The sequence below is a fragment of the Castor canadensis genome, chromosome 8 (genome assembly GCF_047511655.1).
Source record: "Castor canadensis chromosome 8, mCasCan1.hap1v2, whole genome shotgun sequence".
NCBI classification, from domain to species: Eukaryota; Metazoa; Chordata; class Mammalia; order Rodentia; family Castoridae; genus Castor; species Castor canadensis.
The window spans coordinates 151375082-151396629 of NC_133393.1; the positions used below are offsets into that span (position 1 = coordinate 151375082).

The 21548-nt window shown below is 43.9% G+C and overlaps 1 protein-coding gene and 1 pseudogene across 1 annotated transcript; one reads left to right on the plus strand and one right to left on the minus strand.

Moving 5' to 3' along the window:
* Nucleotides 1–8803: 8803 nt before the first annotated feature.
* Snu13 (small nuclear ribonucleoprotein 13) lies at nucleotides 8804–16686 on the minus strand. Its single transcript, XM_020168223.2, has 3 exons — nucleotides 16573–16686; nucleotides 9984–10104; nucleotides 8804–9174 (listed from the first exon to the last, which is right to left on the minus strand). The coding sequence occupies exons 1-3, from the start codon at nucleotides 16573–16575 to the stop codon at nucleotides 8912–8914; spliced, it is 387 nt and encodes a 128-aa protein (XP_020023812.1). The 5' UTR covers nucleotides 16576–16686; the 3' UTR covers nucleotides 8804–8911.
* Nucleotides 14630–14728, plus strand: LOC141410543 (U6 spliceosomal RNA; annotated as a pseudogene).
* Nucleotides 16687–21548: the final 4862 nt, after the last annotated feature.

The following is a 21548-nucleotide window of genomic DNA, read 5'->3' on the forward strand; positions in this document are numbered from 1 at the left end:
TACTGTTGTTTAGTGTGAAGGAGAAGGGAGTGTCTGTCTCACATCTAAACATCACTAGCCATTGGCTCTTAATTTTCTTGAGACCTCATCACAATGAAAACAAAACATACTAGTGGGGGTTGGGGAGAGTGTGACAGTTAAGGGCAGGTGAACATACAGGTACTTCAGGAATGACAAGCTGTAGCTTGTCCACCTACTTGTTTTCCTTTAAATGTGTCATGGTAAGATCTTAAAATCATATTTCAAAAGTAATTGGAATGTGGGCTGGTATACTTCAAGTGATTGTGCACCTGCCTCACAAGCTTGAGGTCCTGAGTTCAAACTCCAGTACAATAAAAAAAAACAGGTAAGGAGAATGTAACATTTCTAATTTTGGTGCATGGGTTTTAACGCAGGACTTCATGCTTGCAAAGCCAGCACTCTACCACTCAAACCATGCCTGCAGTCCATTTTGCTCTGCTTATTTTGGAGATTGGGTCTCACAGAGTATTTGCCTAAGCTGGCCTTAAACCTTGATTCTCCCAATCTCAGCTTCCTAAGTAGCTAGGATTACAGGTGTGAACCTTCTGGCACGTGGTTACTTCATGAGTAAATGACAACTCCCTCAGATTGTGTTCCTCTGAATGTGACATTTGAATGTGAAAATATATACATTTTCTGTCGCCCTAAGAATTTGGTTCCATCTGGGTGTGGTGGTTCATGTCTATAATACCAGTTACTTGAGAGGCTGAGGCAGAAGGATCACAAGTTTATAGCCTGGGGTACATAGTGAGTTGGTAGTCAGCATGGGCAACTTAGTGAGACCCTGTCTCAAAAAGTCTAACAAGGGTTGAGAATGTAGCTGACTGGTAGAATACTTGCCTAGCATGCACAAGGCCCTGGGTTCAATTCTCAGTAATTCCTCTCTCCCCCGAGGATACATGGTTCCAGTATATGTGAAATTAAAAGTCATTCCTTGGACTGAAGGTATGACTCAGGTGGTAAAGTGCATGCCTAGCAAGCAGAAAGTCCTGAGTTTAAACCCCAGTACTGCAAAAAAAAAAAAAAAAAAATCCTTATTTTTCAGGGGAGCCATAGGAAGTTCAAGAAGATGACAAGGCCAGTATTAGAGCCTGAGGGAGGGAAGGAAAGCTTTGGAAGGCTGTGTATCTGCTAAGGAGGGCTTGAGATTCAAGGTTAGTAGGTCCTATGTCTTTTGGGATTAGAATGAACAGCATCTCATGAAGAGGAGGGTATAGGAGGGGCCAGATTCCTCCTGTAAGAGATTTTCAGCTTCGGATTCTGTGTTTTGAGCTTTTTGGGATGTTTTTGCTTTTCTATTTTATGTTTTTTGTGGTACTGTGGTTTGAACTCAGGACTTGTACCTTGAGCCACTCTGCCAGCCCTTTTTTTGTGAAGGGTTTTTTTGAGGGTCCTCTTTTTTTTATTTTGGAGGTATTGGGGTTTGAACTCAGGGCCTCACACTTGCTAGGCAGGCGCTCTACCACTTGAGCCACTCCACCAGTATGAAGGGTTTGAGATAGGATCTTCTGAACTATTTGTCCAGGCTAACTTTAGACCGAGATCCTCCTGATCTCTGTCTCCTGAATAGCTGGAATTACAGGCATGAGCCACAGCGCTTGGCTGTTTTCTTTGTTTGAGAGGAAATGTTTTTGTTTTGTTTTGTTTTGAGATACAGGGGTTTGAACTCAAGGCCTCATGCTTGCTAGTGTTTTGTATTTCTGAGACAGGGTCTAGCTGTGTAGCCCAGGCTGGTCTGAAACTCAAGGATCCTCCTGCCTCAGTCACCCAAGTACTGGTATTAGAGAAATGTGGCTCTATGTCCCAACTCTTTTTGCAGTTCTTTACTTGTCAGGGCAAGGAGGAAGATAGTTCTCCAACTAAAAGAGCTAAGTGTTAGTAAGTGGTTTTTTTTGGCTATATTGAGGTTTGAATTCAGGGCCTCAAACTTGCTAGGAAAGTGTGCTACTACTTGAGCCAGGCCCACAGTCCTTTTTTGCTTTAGTTATTTTTCAGGTAGGGTTTTATGTTTTTGCCTAGGGTGGGCCTCTACTCTCCCATCCCATCTCTATCTACAGTCACCCATGTAGCTGGGATGACAGGCATGCATTGCCATGCCCAGCTTGTTGGTTGAGATGGGGTCTCAGTAACTTTTTTCTTGGGTTGCCCTTTGAACCTCTCCCATCCTCCCCATCTCTACCTTCTGAGTAGCTTATTCTTATTTTTGAGAAATTAGAATACCTAAATAAAGCATGCTTGGAAGCCCCAGATTCCAGAAATTAATCTCCAAAAATTGTGATCATGCTAGTCACATCCAGCCATCTACAAATAGGAAGGTAAGAAGTACCTCAACCTCACTGAGCCCCTGGTATTCATCCCTGGGTATCCTGGGAGTGAGGAGGAGCCCTCCAGCGCAGTCCAGTCTGGCTTTTCTGTGATCTCCTGAGTGACTTTTACTCTAGGCAACTTTTTCCCTGTTCTCTCTGCAAAATGGGAAGAACGAAAGATTTCTGGGGACAAACAACAAACACCAATTCCAGACAGGTATGTGGATGATGTTAGAAAGACAATACCCGAGGCCTGTGATAATTAGCCGGGTGACCTGTTGCTCTGTAAATTAACGATACTTTCTCTGCCTGTTGAGCTGCCCATGACAGAAGAAGCACCACGTTCAAATGGAATTGGGTGGGGTTTGGAAGCTCACAAGTCAAACTTAGCAAATTTACATCTTGGCTCTCCTACATGTATACAAGTGACCTTGGGCAATTGAGCTGGCATTTCCAAGCCTTAGTTTCCTTATCTTTATAATTAGAATATTAGCGCTGGGTGGCGAAAATAAAATTAGTAAACGTAAATGCACAACGCACTGAAATAAGTACCAACTTCCGCTGCCGCAGACGCGCTTCGATCCGCCAGGTGGCGCTGTGGCGAGCACGTAGCGGAGACTTGTATCTGCGCATGCGCCCTGGCGGGGCGGTCCGACTCTGCGGTCCCGCAGACTGGAGAGCTTGATTCCGCGAAAACTGTACCAAACACACGTATCACATATGTGTATTTTCTCTAGGCCAGATGCAGAGGGAACGTCTGGAAGAATACCGACTTGTTAACTACAGCGACTATTTGGAAGAATGAGCCTTCTGCTTTTCACTGTGTGCTCTTGTGTGATGTCATTTTGTCATATTAAAAGCTAGAAGAAAAGCAAGGCAGGACCATGAGCTCTGGGAGAGATTAGTCTTCCACTTCCTGTCCTGTCATCCAGAAATTCCATCTTCCTGCACACTGGAAGGAATATACACATCCGAGGGAGCTATGATGATGATTCAGCCTTTCTAGTTGTCCCCAAACTGCCCCTGAATGTGTAATAATCCTCCTTGTAACCTTGACCGCATCATATAGGAAAGCCAATCCTACAGGTGATTTACTTTTGGCACCTTGAGGCAGGCAGGAGCATGTGGGATTGGTTAGCACGTGGTTTTCAATGTCCTGCCATTTTGACAACTCCCTTAAAGCCCTTTTCCCCTAAGGTTAGCTACCCATTGCTCCCTAAAAATACTGGCTTAAAACAACCATCAGCATTCACTTTCACCATTTCTGTGGATGAGGAATTTGGAAAATGATAGGCTGGATAGTTCTGACTTAAATTCAATCATGAATCCAGGATTACAGTCATCTGAAAGCTTGATTAAGACTGGATTAAGACTCAATTGTAGGGACACTGTATGAATCTTTATTTTCTATTTTGTTTTCTTGGACAGGATCTGGCTATGTAGACTAAGCTGGCCTCCAGCCATCCTCCTGCCTCAGTTCCCCATGTTAGGATTACAGGCACCACTACCATACTTGTCTTTATTTCTGTATCTTATGTTTTGACATTTTGGGGGACGGTCCTCTAGACCTAGACTGTCCCTCCCCCCCACTAGCTAATTCCTAAAGATAGTTAATTTAGCTAGGTGCTGGTGGCTCACGCCTGTAATCCTAGCTACTCAGGAGGCAGAGATAAGGATTGAGGTTCAAAGCCAGCGGGTTAAATAGTTATTGAGACCCTATCTCAAAAAAGCCTATCACAAAAAGGGCTGGCTGGTGGAGTAGCTCAAGGTGGAGGCCCTGAGTTCGAGCCCCAGTACCGCAAAAAAAAAAATTGTTAATTTACTTGAGAGAATGCCTCTTATGTAAGCCATCCACCTTCTTATTTAACTTTCACACACCAAGCCATTACATATCTGTCCTAAATCATCCCACCACCTGCTACCAGGGAACTGAAGACCACACCTATAGCCCAGAACTCTCAGGAATTATTCAAACTAGTCTATCCTAAACTGTTTACTCTGCCCAGCCTTTCCCTAAGAGACACCAATAAAGGCTGTGGCCTAAGCCTTCTTACTCCTCCTCCTCCTGCCCAAACCTGAGGTTTCCCCCATGGTCCCTATTATATGCCCCTCCTTCTTTCAATGGCATTGGCCGCTCAATGTCATTAATCACCTTTGTCAATTAAAATCCCAATGGTACTGAAACTGGAGTTTTGGACCCAAGACCCAAACTCCTGGGCTTCCACATACAGGTCTGGCCACTCGTCCCTGGATGCCAAATAAAGAGCCATGATAAAGGGCAAGAAAAGAGATTTATTATATGGCCTAGGACACACTGTGGGGAAGAAGCAGAGTAAGCACTCAGTCCATCTTCATGGTACAGACATGAGCTATAAATTTAAATAGAAAAAGGACTGGAAGCAGGGAAAGAGCTATGCATAGTTGGACAGTCCCAGGTGTTGTCTGTGGGCCATTATTTCAGTCCTTGTTTTGGGAGGGGTACAGGAGTTGTTATCCAGAGTCAGTGTCACCAAGCAGATTGTCCATTCAGAGGAGGCTCTACTGTCAAAGATGTTATCAGCTCTGTCCTTCCTGGAATCCAAGATAATTGCAAAGTGACTGCAGAGAAAATGGCTTAGAGCCGAGACAGGTAAAAAATAAAGGAGAAATGCCAAGCTTTTCTCCTGCCTTTAGTTAATTCATGAGCTCAAGGAGTCAGTACTTTTTAGCAAAGACAGTTTAAGCACCTCTTACAGTACAAATGAGAAAGAAACTCATTCCCATGGTTAGCAAAGTTACTGATTTATCTTCAGACCACTACTCTGGCTGCTTTAAGGACTTCTAACAAAGTAAATGAGTCCCCCTAGAGCCAGGGATCGGAAGAGGTAAGACTACACAAGGGCATGAATCAGGAGGTAATGTGCACTCGAGGCTACTTTGGAGAATGGCTGTCCCAAGGCAGTTTTGCTACCTTAAAAACCTTTCCTTCCTTCACAAGAGAATAAGCAGTTATCCAAGCAGAGATATTTACTAAAGCCAGAGGCACATACCTGGTTTTTCAATTGAAACCCAGCTGACACTAAGAAGGGAGGGGGATACAAAGTGCCCAGAACAAGCTCCTCTCTTCCTCCTCCATCTATGTTTGAGACCAAAGACATTGGAAATGCATGGTTCAGCACCTGATGCTAAAATGAAAATCTATTTAGATCAGTATCATAAATATAAAAATAACACTTAATTGCAGGTCCTCTTGGGAAATGTAAAGCCCCCAACTCAAATTAGCCTAACCTCCATTTTGTAAAGGATTCCATTTATCTGGTGGGAATGCTGTTTCACAGAAACTTTTTCTGAACTCAAGTGGAACACCACTTGCATCTTTTTTTTTTTTTTTGCAGTACTGGGGTTTGGACTCAGGGCCTATATACCTTGGGCCACTCCATCACCCCTTTTTTATTACGTGTTTTTTCGATAGGGTCTCGAACTATTTGCCTGGGATGGCTTTGCTTCAAAACACAATCCTCCTGATGCCTGCCTCCTGTGTAGGTAGGATTACACAGGCGTGAGCCACTGGTGCTGGCCCCACTTGCATCATTTTGACAACATATTTGACCTCATGATGTCATAGAAAAGATTGTACAAGCTAACAACCAACCACTTTGGCAAAACATTGAGGAACTAACCACCCCAGCTAGCTGAAACAGCTAGCTAAACAACAAAAAAAGCCAGCAGTATATTCCCTCTACATCTCAAATGCTTATAAACCCTACCCCTAACCTCATTCTGGGTTAATACCTCTTAGTATCAGCCCCTCTTCTCCCTTGGAAAGTGAGTAAAATCTTGCTTCTGCTTCTTTTTTTTTTCTTTCCTTGATGCTGTGGCTTGAACTCAGGGCTTCATGCTTGCTAGGCAGGCACTCTTTACCACTTAAGCCACTCCACCTGCCCTTTTTTGTGATGGGTTGAGATAGGGTCTCAGAAACTATTTGCCTGGAGCTGGCTTTGAACTGCGATCCTCCTGATCTCTGCCTCCTTAGTAGCTAGGATAATGGAGCCTGGCTCAAGTTATTTCTTTTGGACTATCTTTATAAAGCCACATATGAAAGTACAAAGAAGCAAGCACTATCTGAAACCTCACCATCCACAGATAACAGGCCTTAGCAGGAAGAGTGGTTCCCAGATTCCCCCACCCCTCAGTGTGCTTCCTGATGGAGTGGGCAAACTGGCCCAATCCAAGAGAAAAGTAAATATACTCACTTATTTGACTACTGTGGTACCCAATAATTTGCAGCTTGGAAGAAAGTTTCTCAAATTGAGGTGTTTAGTTCCCATGATACCTTCAAGAGAAAAAGTACAAGAGGCAGGTGGTGTCCTGGGGCTCAAGTCACATTGGAGGAGTCAATTGTGTTTGGGGATGGAGGTGGTAGTTGTTACTGCCATCTAGTGGACAGAGGCCAGGGATGCTGCCCACATATCCTATAATACATAGGGCAGCCTCAATACGTCAATAGTGTTGAAACACTCCTGTGACTGATTCTAGGTAAGAGAAGATGTTGTGAACTGCAAACCCAGAAACTATCTGGTAGGAGGTAATTAAAAGCTTAAAAAAGCCATAACTAGGTTGGGAGTATAGCTCAGTGGTAGCTTGCCACATACAGATGTGTAGGGCTCTGGTTCAATCTCTAACACACACACCAAAAACCAAAACAACCCAAAAGCCTCATACACATACACACAAAACAGCTATAACTACTCTAGCAATGCTAAGCATTTCTTCATTCAAATATTAGCTGGATGTAGCAAATAATCATAGCTGCCTGGGAGGCTGAGATCAGGATTACAGTTTAAGGTCAGCCTGGCCAAGTAATTCATAAGACCCTATCTTGAAAATACCTGACACAAAAAGGGCTGGAGTGGCTCAAGTGGTAGAGCATCTGCTGAGCCAGTACGAGGCTGAGTTCAAACCCATACACAGGACCTGCCCACCCTTGGGTGGTTGCTTTAAAATGGGCAGTTGACCCAGGCTGAGCCAACAGATCCTTACCTCAGACATTTGCACCCTGGGGACAGGTTACTAACAGCTGGAGCTGTAAGATAGAAAACTTCCAGCAGTTGGCTGCTATTTTCTATGATGGGGGTGGAGATGGGGGGATAGAGGGAAGGAGAGGATGAGGAAGGAAGGTGGCTAATAAGCAGGTACACAGGTGGCTAAAAAGTGGTGAGTCCAGATGTGGTGCACACCTGTATTCCCAACTACTCAGGAGGTGGAAGCAAGTTCCAGGCCAGCCCAGGCAAAGTTAGCAAGACCCTATCTTAAAACAAAGATATGGCTGGGGACCAGTGGCTCGTGCCTATGAATCCCAGCCTCTTGGGAGGCTGAGATCTGGAGGATCACAGCTCAAGGTAAGCTCAGGCAAATAGTTCTTGAGACTGCATTTCCAAAAATAATCATAGCAAAATGGACTGAGGATGTGGCTCAAGTGGTAGAGCACCTGTTTTGCAAATGTGAAGCCCTAAGTTCAGACCTCAGTCCCACCAAAAAATAAAAAGTATTGATTAGCTGGATGTAAACTAAGAATCAGGCACTGCCACAGTTTAAAATGGGATATGAATATATTTATTAGGGATGCTCAAATGACACATTAGCACTATCTTCATGTTATAAAGAATACATTTGACCCCCATTATGGCAGAAAAAAGGGTAAGGACTCCAAGAGCTGTTGCCAAGTAGCTACTGGAGAAATTTCCATTAAAAAGAGGATGTTTCCTGGATTCCATCATCTCTGCTATAATTTCCAGTTAGGTTGCCATGATTTTCCCAGAATCCTTCATTCTAGCACCAATTGACCCCTCTATCATTGCCACCCCTGACTCTTCAAAACCCAGGTCAATCTCCACCCCTACCCCCAGCTGCCTGTGGAGTCTTGCAGAGCATCCCTCTGGTATGCTGCTGCTCTGCCACCTTTGGGGGCATGGTTGGGGTGACAATATAATTCCACATCAAATGCACACAGGCGTGCTGATAGACTCAAGCAGTAACAGTGCCTGCTCAGCAAGTGTGAGGCACTGAGTTCATACTCCAGTGCCACCAAAACCAAAACCAAAAGCACACAGGTGTGTGTTAACATCAGGTTAACAACCTCATAGAACATGTACTTCCTCCTCAAGTGATATATGAGGGAGAAATGCAAAGGAAGCTCCTCAGAACAACATGTACGAAGATTCTGTATGCCAGACACAAGAGACTCTAAGTGGCCAGTGTTTATGCCCATCCTGCCCTGCACACAGGAAGGAGTCAGTCAATGAAAGCTGCAACAAGATCTCTGGCCCAGTCAGGTCTCTTCTGGCTCTTCCTGGCTTTGAATGGGACCACTCTGCTTCCATCTGTTTTGGGCATTAGTTCACTTAACAGGGAGGGTAAAAGGATGGCAGCAAGAGAGGGTAAAGAAATGTAGACCAGGGAAAAACCCTGGAAAACAATATAAAAACCCAGAAACCAGACTTAGTACAATATTTTATAGAAAGCCACTGAAAATACTACATGCTAACACAGACAATATGATACACAACCTCAGTGGGAGGGTGGGGAACAGGCAAGAGGCCACAGGCTTAGACCAAGAGCCTTTCAATAGACTGCTGAATGGACTGGATCTGCTGCTTCAGCTGAGAGCCTTCTTTGATGGTGACAGAACAGGCAATGACAGGCCTGGAGACCCCACAGGCCCGCCCCAGGGCCTGCTTAGAACGCACAAACACGTAGGGCACATTCTTGTCTTCACACAACAGCGGGAGGTGCAGAATGATCTCCAAGGGTTCGGCATCTGCTGCCATCACGATGAACTCAGAGATGCCCCTGTTGAGGGTTTTGGTGGCTGTGGAGACAAGGAGGACATAGATGACAAGGGGCTTTTTTTGTAGGGCAGCCACAATAAAGTAGTTTCCAGGGAAAATGACAGGTGCAAGAAAATTGGGCAAAATGGCCTAGGCACAATCAGTTCTCTGTCCCAGAGTGTCCTGGGACATGATGATGGAGGAAATGCCAAGTAGTCATCTCCAATGCCTCTTAAACCCTATATCCTCAATTGGACCACTTCTTTCCTCTCCTCTGCTACCACACTTGTGGAAGTCACCATGATCTCTTGCCTGTCAATTGTACCAGCTTCCCCATGGGTCCTTATCAGCATGAAGCAACACAGTGCAGGGCTTCTCCTTTTTGCCATCAAAGTTTCAGTTCTGTCCTTAAACTTTACCACCTCAGAAAGACTTCCACCACTGCCACCCCATCCCTTACTCTACTTTATTTTCCTTTATAGCACTCTTTACCACCAGAAATATAAACTATGCTTTCCTCCTCTTGGATGTAGGCTCCAAGAAGGCAGGGACTTAGTTTTGTTCCCCACCGCATTAGAAGCATACAGATGCATGCCTGGCACGCAGAGGACAATGTAAGTATGGGGAGAATGAATAGTTCAAATGGAGGCAGGGGATTAGGAAATTGCTATCCCTCCCTTCATGAACCCTGGTATAAGCACCCAGCATGCCAAGTGAGAAAGAACTCCAGAAAAGCTGGTGAGCCCTCCCCACATTGGCCACTGCTACAGAAGGAAAAGCAAATTCAGTCCTTCCAATTGGAAATGTAGACCAGAGGCCCCCCCGGGGCCACACCCCCCGACTGCCTTACCCTCATTGGCTCCTTTCCGAAGCTGCTTGTAGTTACATGACTGCTGAACAAGGTCCAATAGTTTCTTGGTGAGATGAGCATCTGCGAGGGGATAGGCCTTCGGATTTACATCAGCCTCAGTCTAAGGGGGAAGTATAATCACCAGTCAGTCAAAATGAACCAGAGGCTGTTACAGACAAGGTACAAAACACTACACAACAATTCAGACAGCAGCCTATGCCATTTCTAACACACACTTAACGTATTAACATAGGCCTACACTCTCAGCTTAGAAAAACTGGCTTAGCCAAGATGCCCCACTACTGACGAACGGATCAAGAAAATGTGGTATCTATACACAATGGAATTTTATGCAGCCATGAAGAAGAACGAAATGTTATCATTCGCTGGTAAATGGATGGAATTGGCGAACATCATTCTGAGTGAGGTTAGCCTGGCTCAAAAAACCAAAAATCGTATGTTCTCCCTCATATGTGGACATTAGATCAAGGGCAAACACAACAAGGGGATTGAACTTTGATCACAGATAAAAGTGAGTGCACACAAGGGAGATATGAGGATAGGTAAGACACCTAAAAAACTAGCTAGCATTTGTTGCCCTTAACGCAGAGAAACTAAAGCAGATACCTTAAAAGCAACTGAGGCCAATAGGAGAAGGGGACCAGGAACTACAGAAAAGGTGAGATCAAAAAGAATTAACCTAGAAGGTAACACACATGCATAGGAAATTAATGTGAGTAAACTCCCTGTACAGCTATCCTTATCTCAGCTAGCAAAAACCCTTGTTCCTTCCTATTATTGCTTATACTCTCTCTTCAACAAAATTAGAGATAAGAGCAAAATAGTTTCTGCCAGGTATTGAGGGGGTGGGGGCAGGAGGGAGAAATGACCCAAACATTGTATGCACATATGAATAATAAAAAAACAAAAATTAAAAAAAAAGAAAAAGAAAAACCGGCTTAGCATCAGCTGGATGCTCATGGGAGTAATCTTTCTATGTGGAACTTCATATTTCATCCCAAATTTACAAATCATCTCTCCACTTGCCATTCCATATGCAAATCTCCTATCCTCAGTGAGAAACCTGGTTTCCCATATACCAAAATATTTCCTCACCTATTCTACCCTACAGTATACGCAAAATGGTTGCAGAATTGTAATACCCAATACTACCTCTACCAACAAACTCGCCAACTTCAAAATTCCCTACCAGGGCCACCCAATGAGATAGCATGTTCAAAAGATTCAAATATACTTTTCTCCTTGTGGTTATCAAATAGATACAATAATTTGAGTTTGTATAAACAATTGTACTGCTCATTTTAAAAGCTCTTTTGGTTTTTCTTTCTTTTTGGCAGTCAGATATGAGCCAGGCCTAGTCTTATATAGATACTCTCACAAAGTGTTTGGGCAAACACCACAATACATGTCAGGCAAAGGATGAAATTCCTAAGCATAGGTTACCAAGTTTTAGTTCATACACAAGATATCTTAGTGAACCTGACCCACTCCTCCATTTTAGTTGCAATTCTGTTTATGTGACTGTATTTAAACACTGAAGCTATTATGTATTGGGGAAGACCAATATGTAGATAAAACTTTTCCCTTAAAACTTAATGATATTAAGCCAAGAGCAGTGGCTCATACCTGTAATCCTAACTACCCTGGAGGCTAAGATCAGGAAGATCTCAGTGCCAGCCAGCCCAGGAAGAAGTTCCAAAGATCCCATCTCAACCAATAAAAAGTGTTGGTGGTGGCAGGCACCTGTTATCCCAGCTATGTGGGAAACAGAAATAGGAGGAACAAGGGCTGGTAGGCCTGGCTCAAGTGGTAGAGAGCCTGCCTAGCAAGAGCAAGGCCCTGAGTTCAAATCCAGTATGCCCCCCCCCCCAAAATATACTAGTAACTCATTACAATTTTCCTTATATGTAATACTCATTAATTTTACTGGCATGTTTATACATATGAAGGTGAATAAAAGTTCACTGTGCTAAAAAAAAGTTTTGAGGTATTATAATGGCATTGAGGTTATGAAAAAAATGACATTAAAATAATCCAGCAAATTGAGTGGGTGGTCTGGCCTACATCATTCCTTGTACCTCATCATGTCTCTACTAAGCATTTTCATTAATTTCTCATTGATTTTCCAAGTCCTTCTCACAAATACACATTAATACACAAGGACATATTTCAATTACAATCTGGGTGTAGCCATATGGCATTTGCGCCACAGAACCAAGCAAGTGGTTCAGTTAGTCCTGATATGTAGGCCCACCCAGTAGGCATCAGGCACACTTATCATCACATGGGCCACAGTGGGCTCCTGCCCGATGCCATAAAAAATTAAAATGTGCTGGGCACCAGTGGCTCACGCCTGTAATCCTAGCTACTCAGGAAGCAGATACCAGGAGGATCGTGGTTTGAAGCCAGCCTGGGCAAACTGTTCTGCGAGACCCTATCTCAAAAAAACCCTTCACAAAAAAGGGCTGGTGGAGTGGCTCAAGGTGTAGGCCGAGTTCAAGCCCCAATATCAAAAAAGAAAGAAATTAAAATGCTTCATCCTCAGGAAGTGACATAAAAGGACCAGGATGCACCAGGAAGAATTTATTGGCACTAGGTGAACCTGTTCATGGTCACACATCATGAATGAATGGGGAGGAACTAGGTGAGGGCTAGAGTTCCCTGAAGAAGTATGGGAGTAAGGTCTCCACGTCATTTGTTTGCTCTTTTCAACACATTTTTAGCACCAGCTTCTCAAGTTCCCTTTAAAAAAGAAAGAAAAAGAAAAGAAAGAAAAAAGCCTGTTGGGACTGTATTTATAGATTTGATATATCCCAATTTTGGAGGAAAGATATAGAACCTGCCAATTCACTGGCTTTTTATAATTTTCTCCATAAAGGTTTACTGTATTTTACAATCTGTCTATCTACCTTTCTATCAATCAATCATCCATCTATCAAGCAGTACTGGGGTTTGAACTTAGGGTCTCACGCTTGCCAAGCAGGCACTCTACCCCTTGAGCCACTCCACCAGCCCAGTTTTTTTGTGTTGGGTATTTTCGAGATAGAGTCTCTTGAACTACTTGTCCCGGCTGGCTTTGAAACACGATCCTCCTGATCTTTGCCTTCTGAATAGCTAAGATTACAGGCGTGAGCCACCAGTGTACAACTATTCCTGGATATTTTAGGTTAAAAAAACTTACTTCAGGACTGGGCTCTAGCTCAAATGAAGTACAGGGTCCACCTAGCATGCCTGAAGCCCTGGTTTGGATCCCCTACACCACTCGCATACAAAGAAAATATGCTATTTTCTAGTATGCTATTAACTTACTTTGTAAATGCACTGGTGTTGAATTTTATCAGTTGAGTTGACTTTGACTCAGATGAGTAAGATTTTTCTCCTTTAAATTTTTTTTTACATCTTTTCTCATGTTAAACTAATTTTGTATTCTTGAAATAAAACCAATTTTAGAATTTTTTCTTTATCGTCATCAATTAGCTAATAATGGGTACAAAAGTTTCTTTTGGAAGCTGATAAAAGTTCTCTAAAACTAGATGCAGTAATGGGCGCATGGCTAGATGCATACATGAAAAAACTGAAGTATTCCTTAAACAAATGAACTTCATGACATGTAAAACTGGAGCTTTTTTTTATTTAACTGGACATTTTAAATTTACATATTGGTATACTTGGTTCAAATCTTCCTTTTGTGTCTTCCACTTATCCCACCTGATCTGTTTCTTTCCTTCCTTTGGATCTACTACTGTTCTTTCACTATTTTCCCCTCCACTGGTTTGGAGTTTATTCTTTTATCTTTATATTCCTTTCTTTTTAAAAGAGACTTGCTAGAAAAACAAAAAAGGGAGAGACTTGCCATACTTCCAGTCCATTTTGCTCTGGTTATTTTGGAGATTGGGGGGGGGGGGTCTCTTGAACTATTTGCCCAAGCTGGCCTTGAACCCTGGTCCTCCCAATCTCAGCCTCCCAAGTAGCTATGATTATAGGTGTGAGCCAAACATGCCCCCCGCCACCAGCTTCATCTTTCTATCAGTAGACACCAGTCAACAACAAAAAAGCTACTCATTTTATGTATGTACTTAGGCAAGTGCTCTACCACTGAGTTATATCCCAGCCTGGTTTTTCCTTTTTTCTGTTTTATTTTTCCTCCCTCCATCCCCCCAGTCCCTTGGGAGACAGTCTCACCATAAAGTCCAGGCAGGACTCAAACTTTGATCCTCCTGCCCCACCCTCCCAAGTATTGGCATTACAGGCCTGCACCACCAGGTCTCCCTGTACAGCAGTCAAAACATGCAAGATTTGGGTAGAAGGCATGGCTTGAAGGCTCAGAGTGCCTGCTTTGCAAGCATGAAGCCCTGAATTCAAACCCCAGTACCACTCCAGGAGCCCCCCAAAACTGAAAATGTCATGAACACTATAACCACTTAAAAGTCCTAGCACAGTCCTGGAAGAGTAGTTTAAGAGGGAGAGCTGTAGGGCTACTGCCCAGAACATCTGAGGCCCTGAGTTTGAACCCTAATGGCTCCCCCTCTCCCCCTAAAAAAGTCTGAGCACAACGTAATATTCCTGTCTGTGGTGATGCTGGTGTAAACTAATCTATGCTGCTAGCAGTACAAAAGCACAGCACAGTGCTCACTTTGGCACCACATACACTAAAATTGTAATAATACAGAGATTAGCATGGCCACTGCACAAGATGACAAATTTGTTAAGTGTTCTATTTTAAAAAAGCATAGCACAATTACGTACTGTATAATATATGACAATTAGTGATGTTAGTGGTTTATGTATTTATCATACTATACTTTTTATTGTGATTATTTGTAGTGTTAGGCAAACCCAGGGATTTATGTATGCAAGGAAAGCACTCTACCACTAAGCTATACCTCCAGCCCTTGTTATTTTAGTGTACTCCTATTTACAAAATAGCATGCCTGTTAGGCCCAGCAGCTTTTTTTGTTGTTGTACTGGGGCTTGAACTCAGGGCCTTCACCTTGAGCCACTCCACCAGCCTTATTTTTGTTAAGGGTTTTTCGAGATAGGGTCTCTCGGAATTATTTGCCCAGGCTGGCTTTGAACTGTAATCTTCGGGATCTCTGCCTCCTAAGTAGCTAAGATTGCAGGCGTGAGCCACCAGCATCTGGCAGCAGCATCCTTTTTATGTGTCTCATTTACTGCATTTCGATTGCATCAAGAGGCCACAATAAAAGTGACTGACCAACACAAAGTTCTGTTTGTATACACCTTATAATGTTCGCACAACCAAAAAAAAAAAAAAAATCAGCTAACAACTTTCAGAACACATCCCTGTTCATAGCGATGTGTGACTGTAACGTGCACTGGTTACCACGCGTGAGGGCTAGGTGTTTAACCCCGATCTCAGGACTTCCTCAAGTACTGTTATCCCCATTTTACAGCTGAGAAAAATTGCTGTAAAGTTCAACCTGAGGCCACCCAATTCCAAAACTTCACTGAACTGTGGTTTAGAAGCTTCTCAAATTCTAGACTCATCCACCATAATCTTTAAAACGGCGTGGGGGCGGGGTTTCGAAGAGGGAAGGTAATTCCCAAGAGATCCAAACTCCGTTGGATTAAATTTCACCATGGAAATGAAAGGGCTTTGCAAAACTTTTTCCTCCTTACCAAGTGCCAACCCAAACTACCTACAGCAGGGTACACAAATTGGAGTTCTCCCGCGTGGTGCTTCCAGGACCTCTGATTTCTTTCTTCTTTCTCTTTTTTTTTTTTTTTTTGGTGGTACTGGGGTTTGAACTCAGGGTTTTGCCCTTGCAAAGCAGGCGCTCTATCTTGAGTCACACCTCCAGTCCATTGTGCTCTGGTTATTTTGGAAATGGGAGTCTCCAGAATTATTTGCCTGGGCTGGTCTCGAACCGTGAACCTCCCGATCTCAGCCTTCCAAATAACTATGATTACAGGCCTGAGTCAAAGCGGCCGGGCGAGGATTTCTGATGTCCGAGGCCATGTCTCACAGTGGGAGCCTTTCCTGCGCTCCAAGCCAGGGCTCCACGTTCCTCACGGCCCCCAAATTTAATTATCTCCTTTAAGTCCCTGGCACGTGTTAAGTAGGTGCAGACCCCGTGGAAACCTCCCTTTCCTGAATTCCAGCTATGAGAATGGGGTTGGGTAGGAGAGGTTGATCCGAATCCCACGGTTCCACGCCAGTCCCTCGAGACCGGAAAAAAAAAAAAAAGGAAAAAAACACGGACCTAGATTTTCCCATCCAGCTTTCTACCATTTCCCACGTGGGTTGGTCTTTTGCTCCCATACTGGGCCATCCCTCTCCTCCGCTTACCGGAGGCCTCCCGCCACAGAAACTGACGCAATATAGACCTGACCATAGCGACTAGGACCCCGAGGCTTAATGAGTTCTAACCTTGAGCGCGAATATTGGAAGTCCGCGGCTGCCCGAGTTCTAACTCAGGGTGGGGCGGTAGGGAGCCAGAGCCTGATGGACCGGACTGCGCATATGCTCAGGCCCCAACCGGACAGCCAGTGAACGGAACCTGGTGTCTCCCGCTTCCCGCTTCTTCGGCCCCACGCACGCACTCACCATAACTGCGGTCGGACGAGCTCGCCACTCAAAAGCGGCCGACGTCAGAGAAGAAGCCGGAAAGCCGCACAGAAGGAACGGAAATCGCAGCCCGCGGCAGGAAGCGGAAGTGACGTCACAGGAGCGGGGCGTGTGTGGGTGTGCGCGTGTAAGCGTGTGAAACTTGTCCCTTAGGGGGCACTAGCGTGGAAATGGTCTCACTCTGGCCCGAGGAACATGTTTTGCGGTTTTTATTAGCATTCTATAAATTATTGGTAGTAACTATGAATTAAACAAAGGATTCCAACGATGCCGCAGCTTCATTTTTTTAAAACTACATTCTGTGTTCTTTCACAATTACCTTTCTGACTCCACGCTAGTAAGGGACGAATGTTATAGGTAATCCTAAATGTTTTCTCGATTTTCATATAATCCCTTGCCAACATTTCTGGTGGGGAATGGTAGAATCCATTGACTAGTGAATTCCAGAGGAAAAGCAGAGTTGGAGTAGAGGGAAAAGGCTTGAATTATTGTCTGGTTGCATTTTTAGATATTTTAGGACATCTAGTCAGCATCCTGCTCTTTTCTCAATGCTGCTCTAAATTTCCATTGTTTAAGGCTAAACTGTGCCGCAAAACTCTTTCAAGAGGTCCTCCTTCATCTTTATCGTCCTTCATCTCTTTGCAACATGATGTCACAAACAGCTTGGAACTGTTTGAATCCGGTAAAGACTAGACCATTTGGGGCGAATCCCAGTTAATCCCTTTGGAAATGCAGAAATTGAGACCTGACAGGACTCTTAGGAATCCTGTAACACAATTTCTCATTTTTACAGATAAGGAAACTGAGGTCCAGAGAAGGGAAGTTTGTCTCACTTTGCCGCAAAGTGAGACAGTGGCAAAGCCAAAACTGGACTCCAGGATTTTTGGTAGCAATCTGTGTTATCTCCACCACATCTGGTTACTCTGCCTGAGATGTGTTGGGGCATCAGGCAACAGCAAGGGTTTGAACTGGCTCTAAGTGAAAATTCCTCCCCCCCACCACCAAACTTTATTCATCCCATAAAAATCTCTTATGTCTTGCCAAGGAAAACAAATTTATCTCAAAACTAAGCAATGCCCACTGATAATTCCAGTTTAGAAGTAGAACCTCCGCTTACCAGAGCCTGGGCAAATAGTTCGAGAGACCCTATCTTGAAAAACCCTATCACAAAAAATTGGGCTGGTGAAGTAGCTCGAGGTGAAGGCCCAGAGTTCAAGCCCCAGTACCGCAAAAATAAATAAATAAATAAATAGAACTTTAAACTGATAAGGACTTTGCTCCTCCCCTTGTTGGATCCTGTTTCATGTCTCCATATTATTTGGACTTAGCCACCACTGTTGGGGAATGAAACTACTTATGCCAATGTATAGTCATTGTTTACTTCTTAGATGCCCTTTATAACATTTATGATTATTGCTGATCTACCTGGCATCTTGGACCATCACATCTTACATCTCCCTAGTAATGACTGATAGGGACATAAAGTTTTCATGACCGTGAGTAATGAGACAGTAGACCTTACCTTATTATATAATTGTTTCCCAACTATATAATTACTCAACCTCTGAATCATCAGAATCATCTCCTCCTTTTGAATCTTGATGTTTCCATAGCTCTCATAGGTTAATGAATGCTGACTGTGCTCAAGATCGGTTTTTTTAGAAGTTTACCCTAACTGCTTGCATGACTTACCAGGTCCTGTTCCACCAATATTACCCCCTGTCCTCATCCTACATCCATACCCACATTCTTTTGTTATGCTGAGCACATGTCAGCTTCTCCAATCTCATCAGTCACCTTCTGTTGGAAGTGTGATGTGCTTTGCCCACCCCCAAATTCATGCAGGACTTTAATCCCCAAAGTCCTATGTTAATAATATTAAGAAGATAGAAATTAATCTGACTTTGGTGTTTAGAAGTAGAGCCTTTGTGAAGTGATTAGATTAGATAAGGCCATTAGAGTTGAGCCCCCATGATTGGATCCTGGGGTACTTAGAAGAGGGAGAGGCACTGCATATACAAATATGCTTTTCCTGTCTCTTGCCATATGATTCTTTGTGGCTCCTTGGGGTTCTGCCAGTCAAAAGGCCATCACTCAAGGAGGCCCCTCAAACTTGCCTCTCTAGAACCATGAGCCAAAATAAATCTTTCTAAAGTAGCCTGCTTCAAGTATTTCATTATAGTAACACAAAGCAGACTAATACAGAGTGAGTAATAGAGTGATTTGCTCCACTGTCCTGTTTAGCTAAGTCTCGTCCAATACCTCTTCACTGAAGCCTCTATGATCACCCTGATCAGGTAAGTGTCTACTTTCCAACAATTGAGAGCTCCCCGAAAGCAGGACCTGCAGCAGTCTTGGACCCTTAGGATATCTGCTTATTTCACCCAGGGTTCCTTTGGTAGCAAACAAACATTTAGGAGAACAGAGGCTGGTGGAGCTCAGAGGTACCAAGAGGAGCTGGTTATGAGAGCAGAACTAATTCTAGTCTCAGTGCATTGTCAAGGGGGGGTGGCTCAAGTGGTAGAGAGTCTGCCTAGAAAGCATGAGGCTCTGAGTTCAAACCCCAGCACTACCAAAAACAAAGCAAACAAACAAAAAAAAAATCAGTGCATTGTCAATGTCCTCCAGCCAAAGGCCAGGAATATACCTATAGCATTATTACTTGTTGCAATAAGGAAGAACGCACATGATGGGAAACTATGTTTCTCAATAAAATGGTATTAGAAAGGGTTTACTAAAAGATTTCGACTTCAAAGAAGTGGGGTTTGACCTGAATTAGCTGCTATCAGGAAACATGGGCTTTTCTATGATTGGGCATGTTGACTACTTTTTTTTTTTCTTGATGGTGCTGGGAATGGAACCTGGGACCTACACATGGTAGGCAGGCACTCTACCTCTGAGCTACATCTCCAGCCCTGACTGCGTATCTTCAAGGTGGGAGAAATGAAGTGAAGTTAAAGTTATAATTGGTAAAGAGGGGGCTCTTATTCAGATTAGTTTGGTCATTTTTTGGGGTTTGGACAACATTCATGTGTTTGTCTGTGTTCAGACTTGATTAAGGAATGGTTGTGTTTGAACCTTATCACAGAGTGGCCTTTCCTGATGGTGGTGTTCTGTGAAATTGTTTATATTCAACTGGAGAACACCAAGGCCCAGCTGTCAATGTCAGGGAGACTCCTAGCAACATCAAGTTCTCATTGAGAGCTGAACCAGTTCTTACTGTCTAGGGTTGCTTTTTTTTTTTTTTTTTTTGGCAGTACTAGGGTTTAAGCTTAGGGTCTTACACTTGCTAAGCAGGCACTCTACCACTTGTGGCACTCCACCAGTCCCTTTTTTGTTTTGGGTATTTTTGAGATAGGGTGTCACTTTTTTTGCCCAGACTGGCCTCAAACAGCAATCCTCCTGATCGCTGCCTCCTGAGTTACTAGGATTATAGGCTTGAGTGACCAGTGCCCAACTTGCTTTTTTTTTTCTGTGGTACTGGGGCTTGAACTCAGGGCCTATACCTCCACCAGCCCTTTTTTGTGATGGGTTTTTTTGAGACAGGGTCTCCTGATCTATTTGTCTAGGCTGGCTTCAAACCTCCATCCTCCTGATCCCTGCCTCTTAAGAGTAGATAGGATTACAGGTGTGAGCCACAGGTGCCCAACCCAACTTGCTTTTTTTGGCGGGGGCAGCATTGAGGTTTGAAGTCAGGGCGTCACACTTGCTAGGCAGGTGCTCTACCACTTGAGGCACTCCACCATCCCTTTTTTTGTGTTTTTTTTTTTTTTTTTGAGATAGGGTCTTACAAAGTATTTGCCCAGGACTGACTTTGAACTGTGATCCTCCTGATCTCTGTCTCCTGAGTAGCTAGGATTACAGGCATGAGCCACGAGCACTGGGCTTGTGTTGGATATTTTTGAGATAGGGTCTCATGAACTGTTTGCTTGGGCTGGCTTCAAACTAAGATCCTCCTGATCTCTGCCTTCTGAGTAACTAGGATTACTGGTGTGAGCCACTGGCACCTGGCTTGAATCTCTGTTCTTGAGATACAGATCACGGACAGAGAGAGCCCAAACTTATTTCACACCTCCATTCTGTGTCTGGCCTGGGTCTATGAGAGAGCATTCAACCAGGAAATATGGTGTGGCATATTAGGTTCTTTTTTGTATTGTGTTTGGTTTTTTGATTTATGTCTCACTATGTAGACCAGGCTAGACTTGAACTTATGATCCTCCTGCTTCAGTCTCAGACTGCTTGTATTATACGTTTGCACTACTACACTCAGCTGGGTTCTTAAATTAGAGAAATACTGGTGATGCCCTTCCCCTGGAATTCTTTCCCTGCCCACCTCCCCCGCCCCCCGCCCCACCTCTGCCGGAATTCTAAGGACCACTTCCAATCCAGCCAAGTCCTGGCTCATTCTGATTGGCTGATGTCCCTGCCTGCTTAGCCACTCTGTATTTTGAATATAACCTTTGGATAAGACTGTCTATAGGGTAACATTTATTCTCTCATCAACACTGATCCTGGGATGGGAAAAGTCATTTCCCAAGAGGAAATCAAGATACTGTGAGCAAAGAAGAAGGGATGCTAAGTGGTCAAGAAAGAAAACATAGGTTCCATATGGTATTTGTTTGATAACCAATAGACAGAAGGACAAGTGAATAGAAGTATCTAATAGGAAAGTAATCAAGCACATTGCAGATTATATCACCCATCATACTATGGGTGAGTAGACTATCTCTTTAATACAGAGGACAGGGATGTTTAAATATTTACCTCTCTTCATTCCTTCTTGGCAATTCCCCCAACATGATCCTTACCTGCACCGAGGCCATGCTAGCCAAAATCAGTGGCAGGAGCTGCAGCTGGAGCATCAGGATCCTTTGTGAGGTAGCTGCAGTGACAGAGGTGCTGTGACAGGGTTAGCAGGGGCTACCCCACCCCAAATGACCTGGGTCAACCACACC

Excerpts from the sequence above, each read along its gene's own strand:
- Snu13 (XM_020168223.2), bottom strand. Across the intron at positions 9,175-9,983 it reads TCGGAAAGGAGCCAATGAGG|CCACCAAAACCCTCAACAGG; the intron begins GTAAGGCAGTCG and ends TTGTCTCCACAG.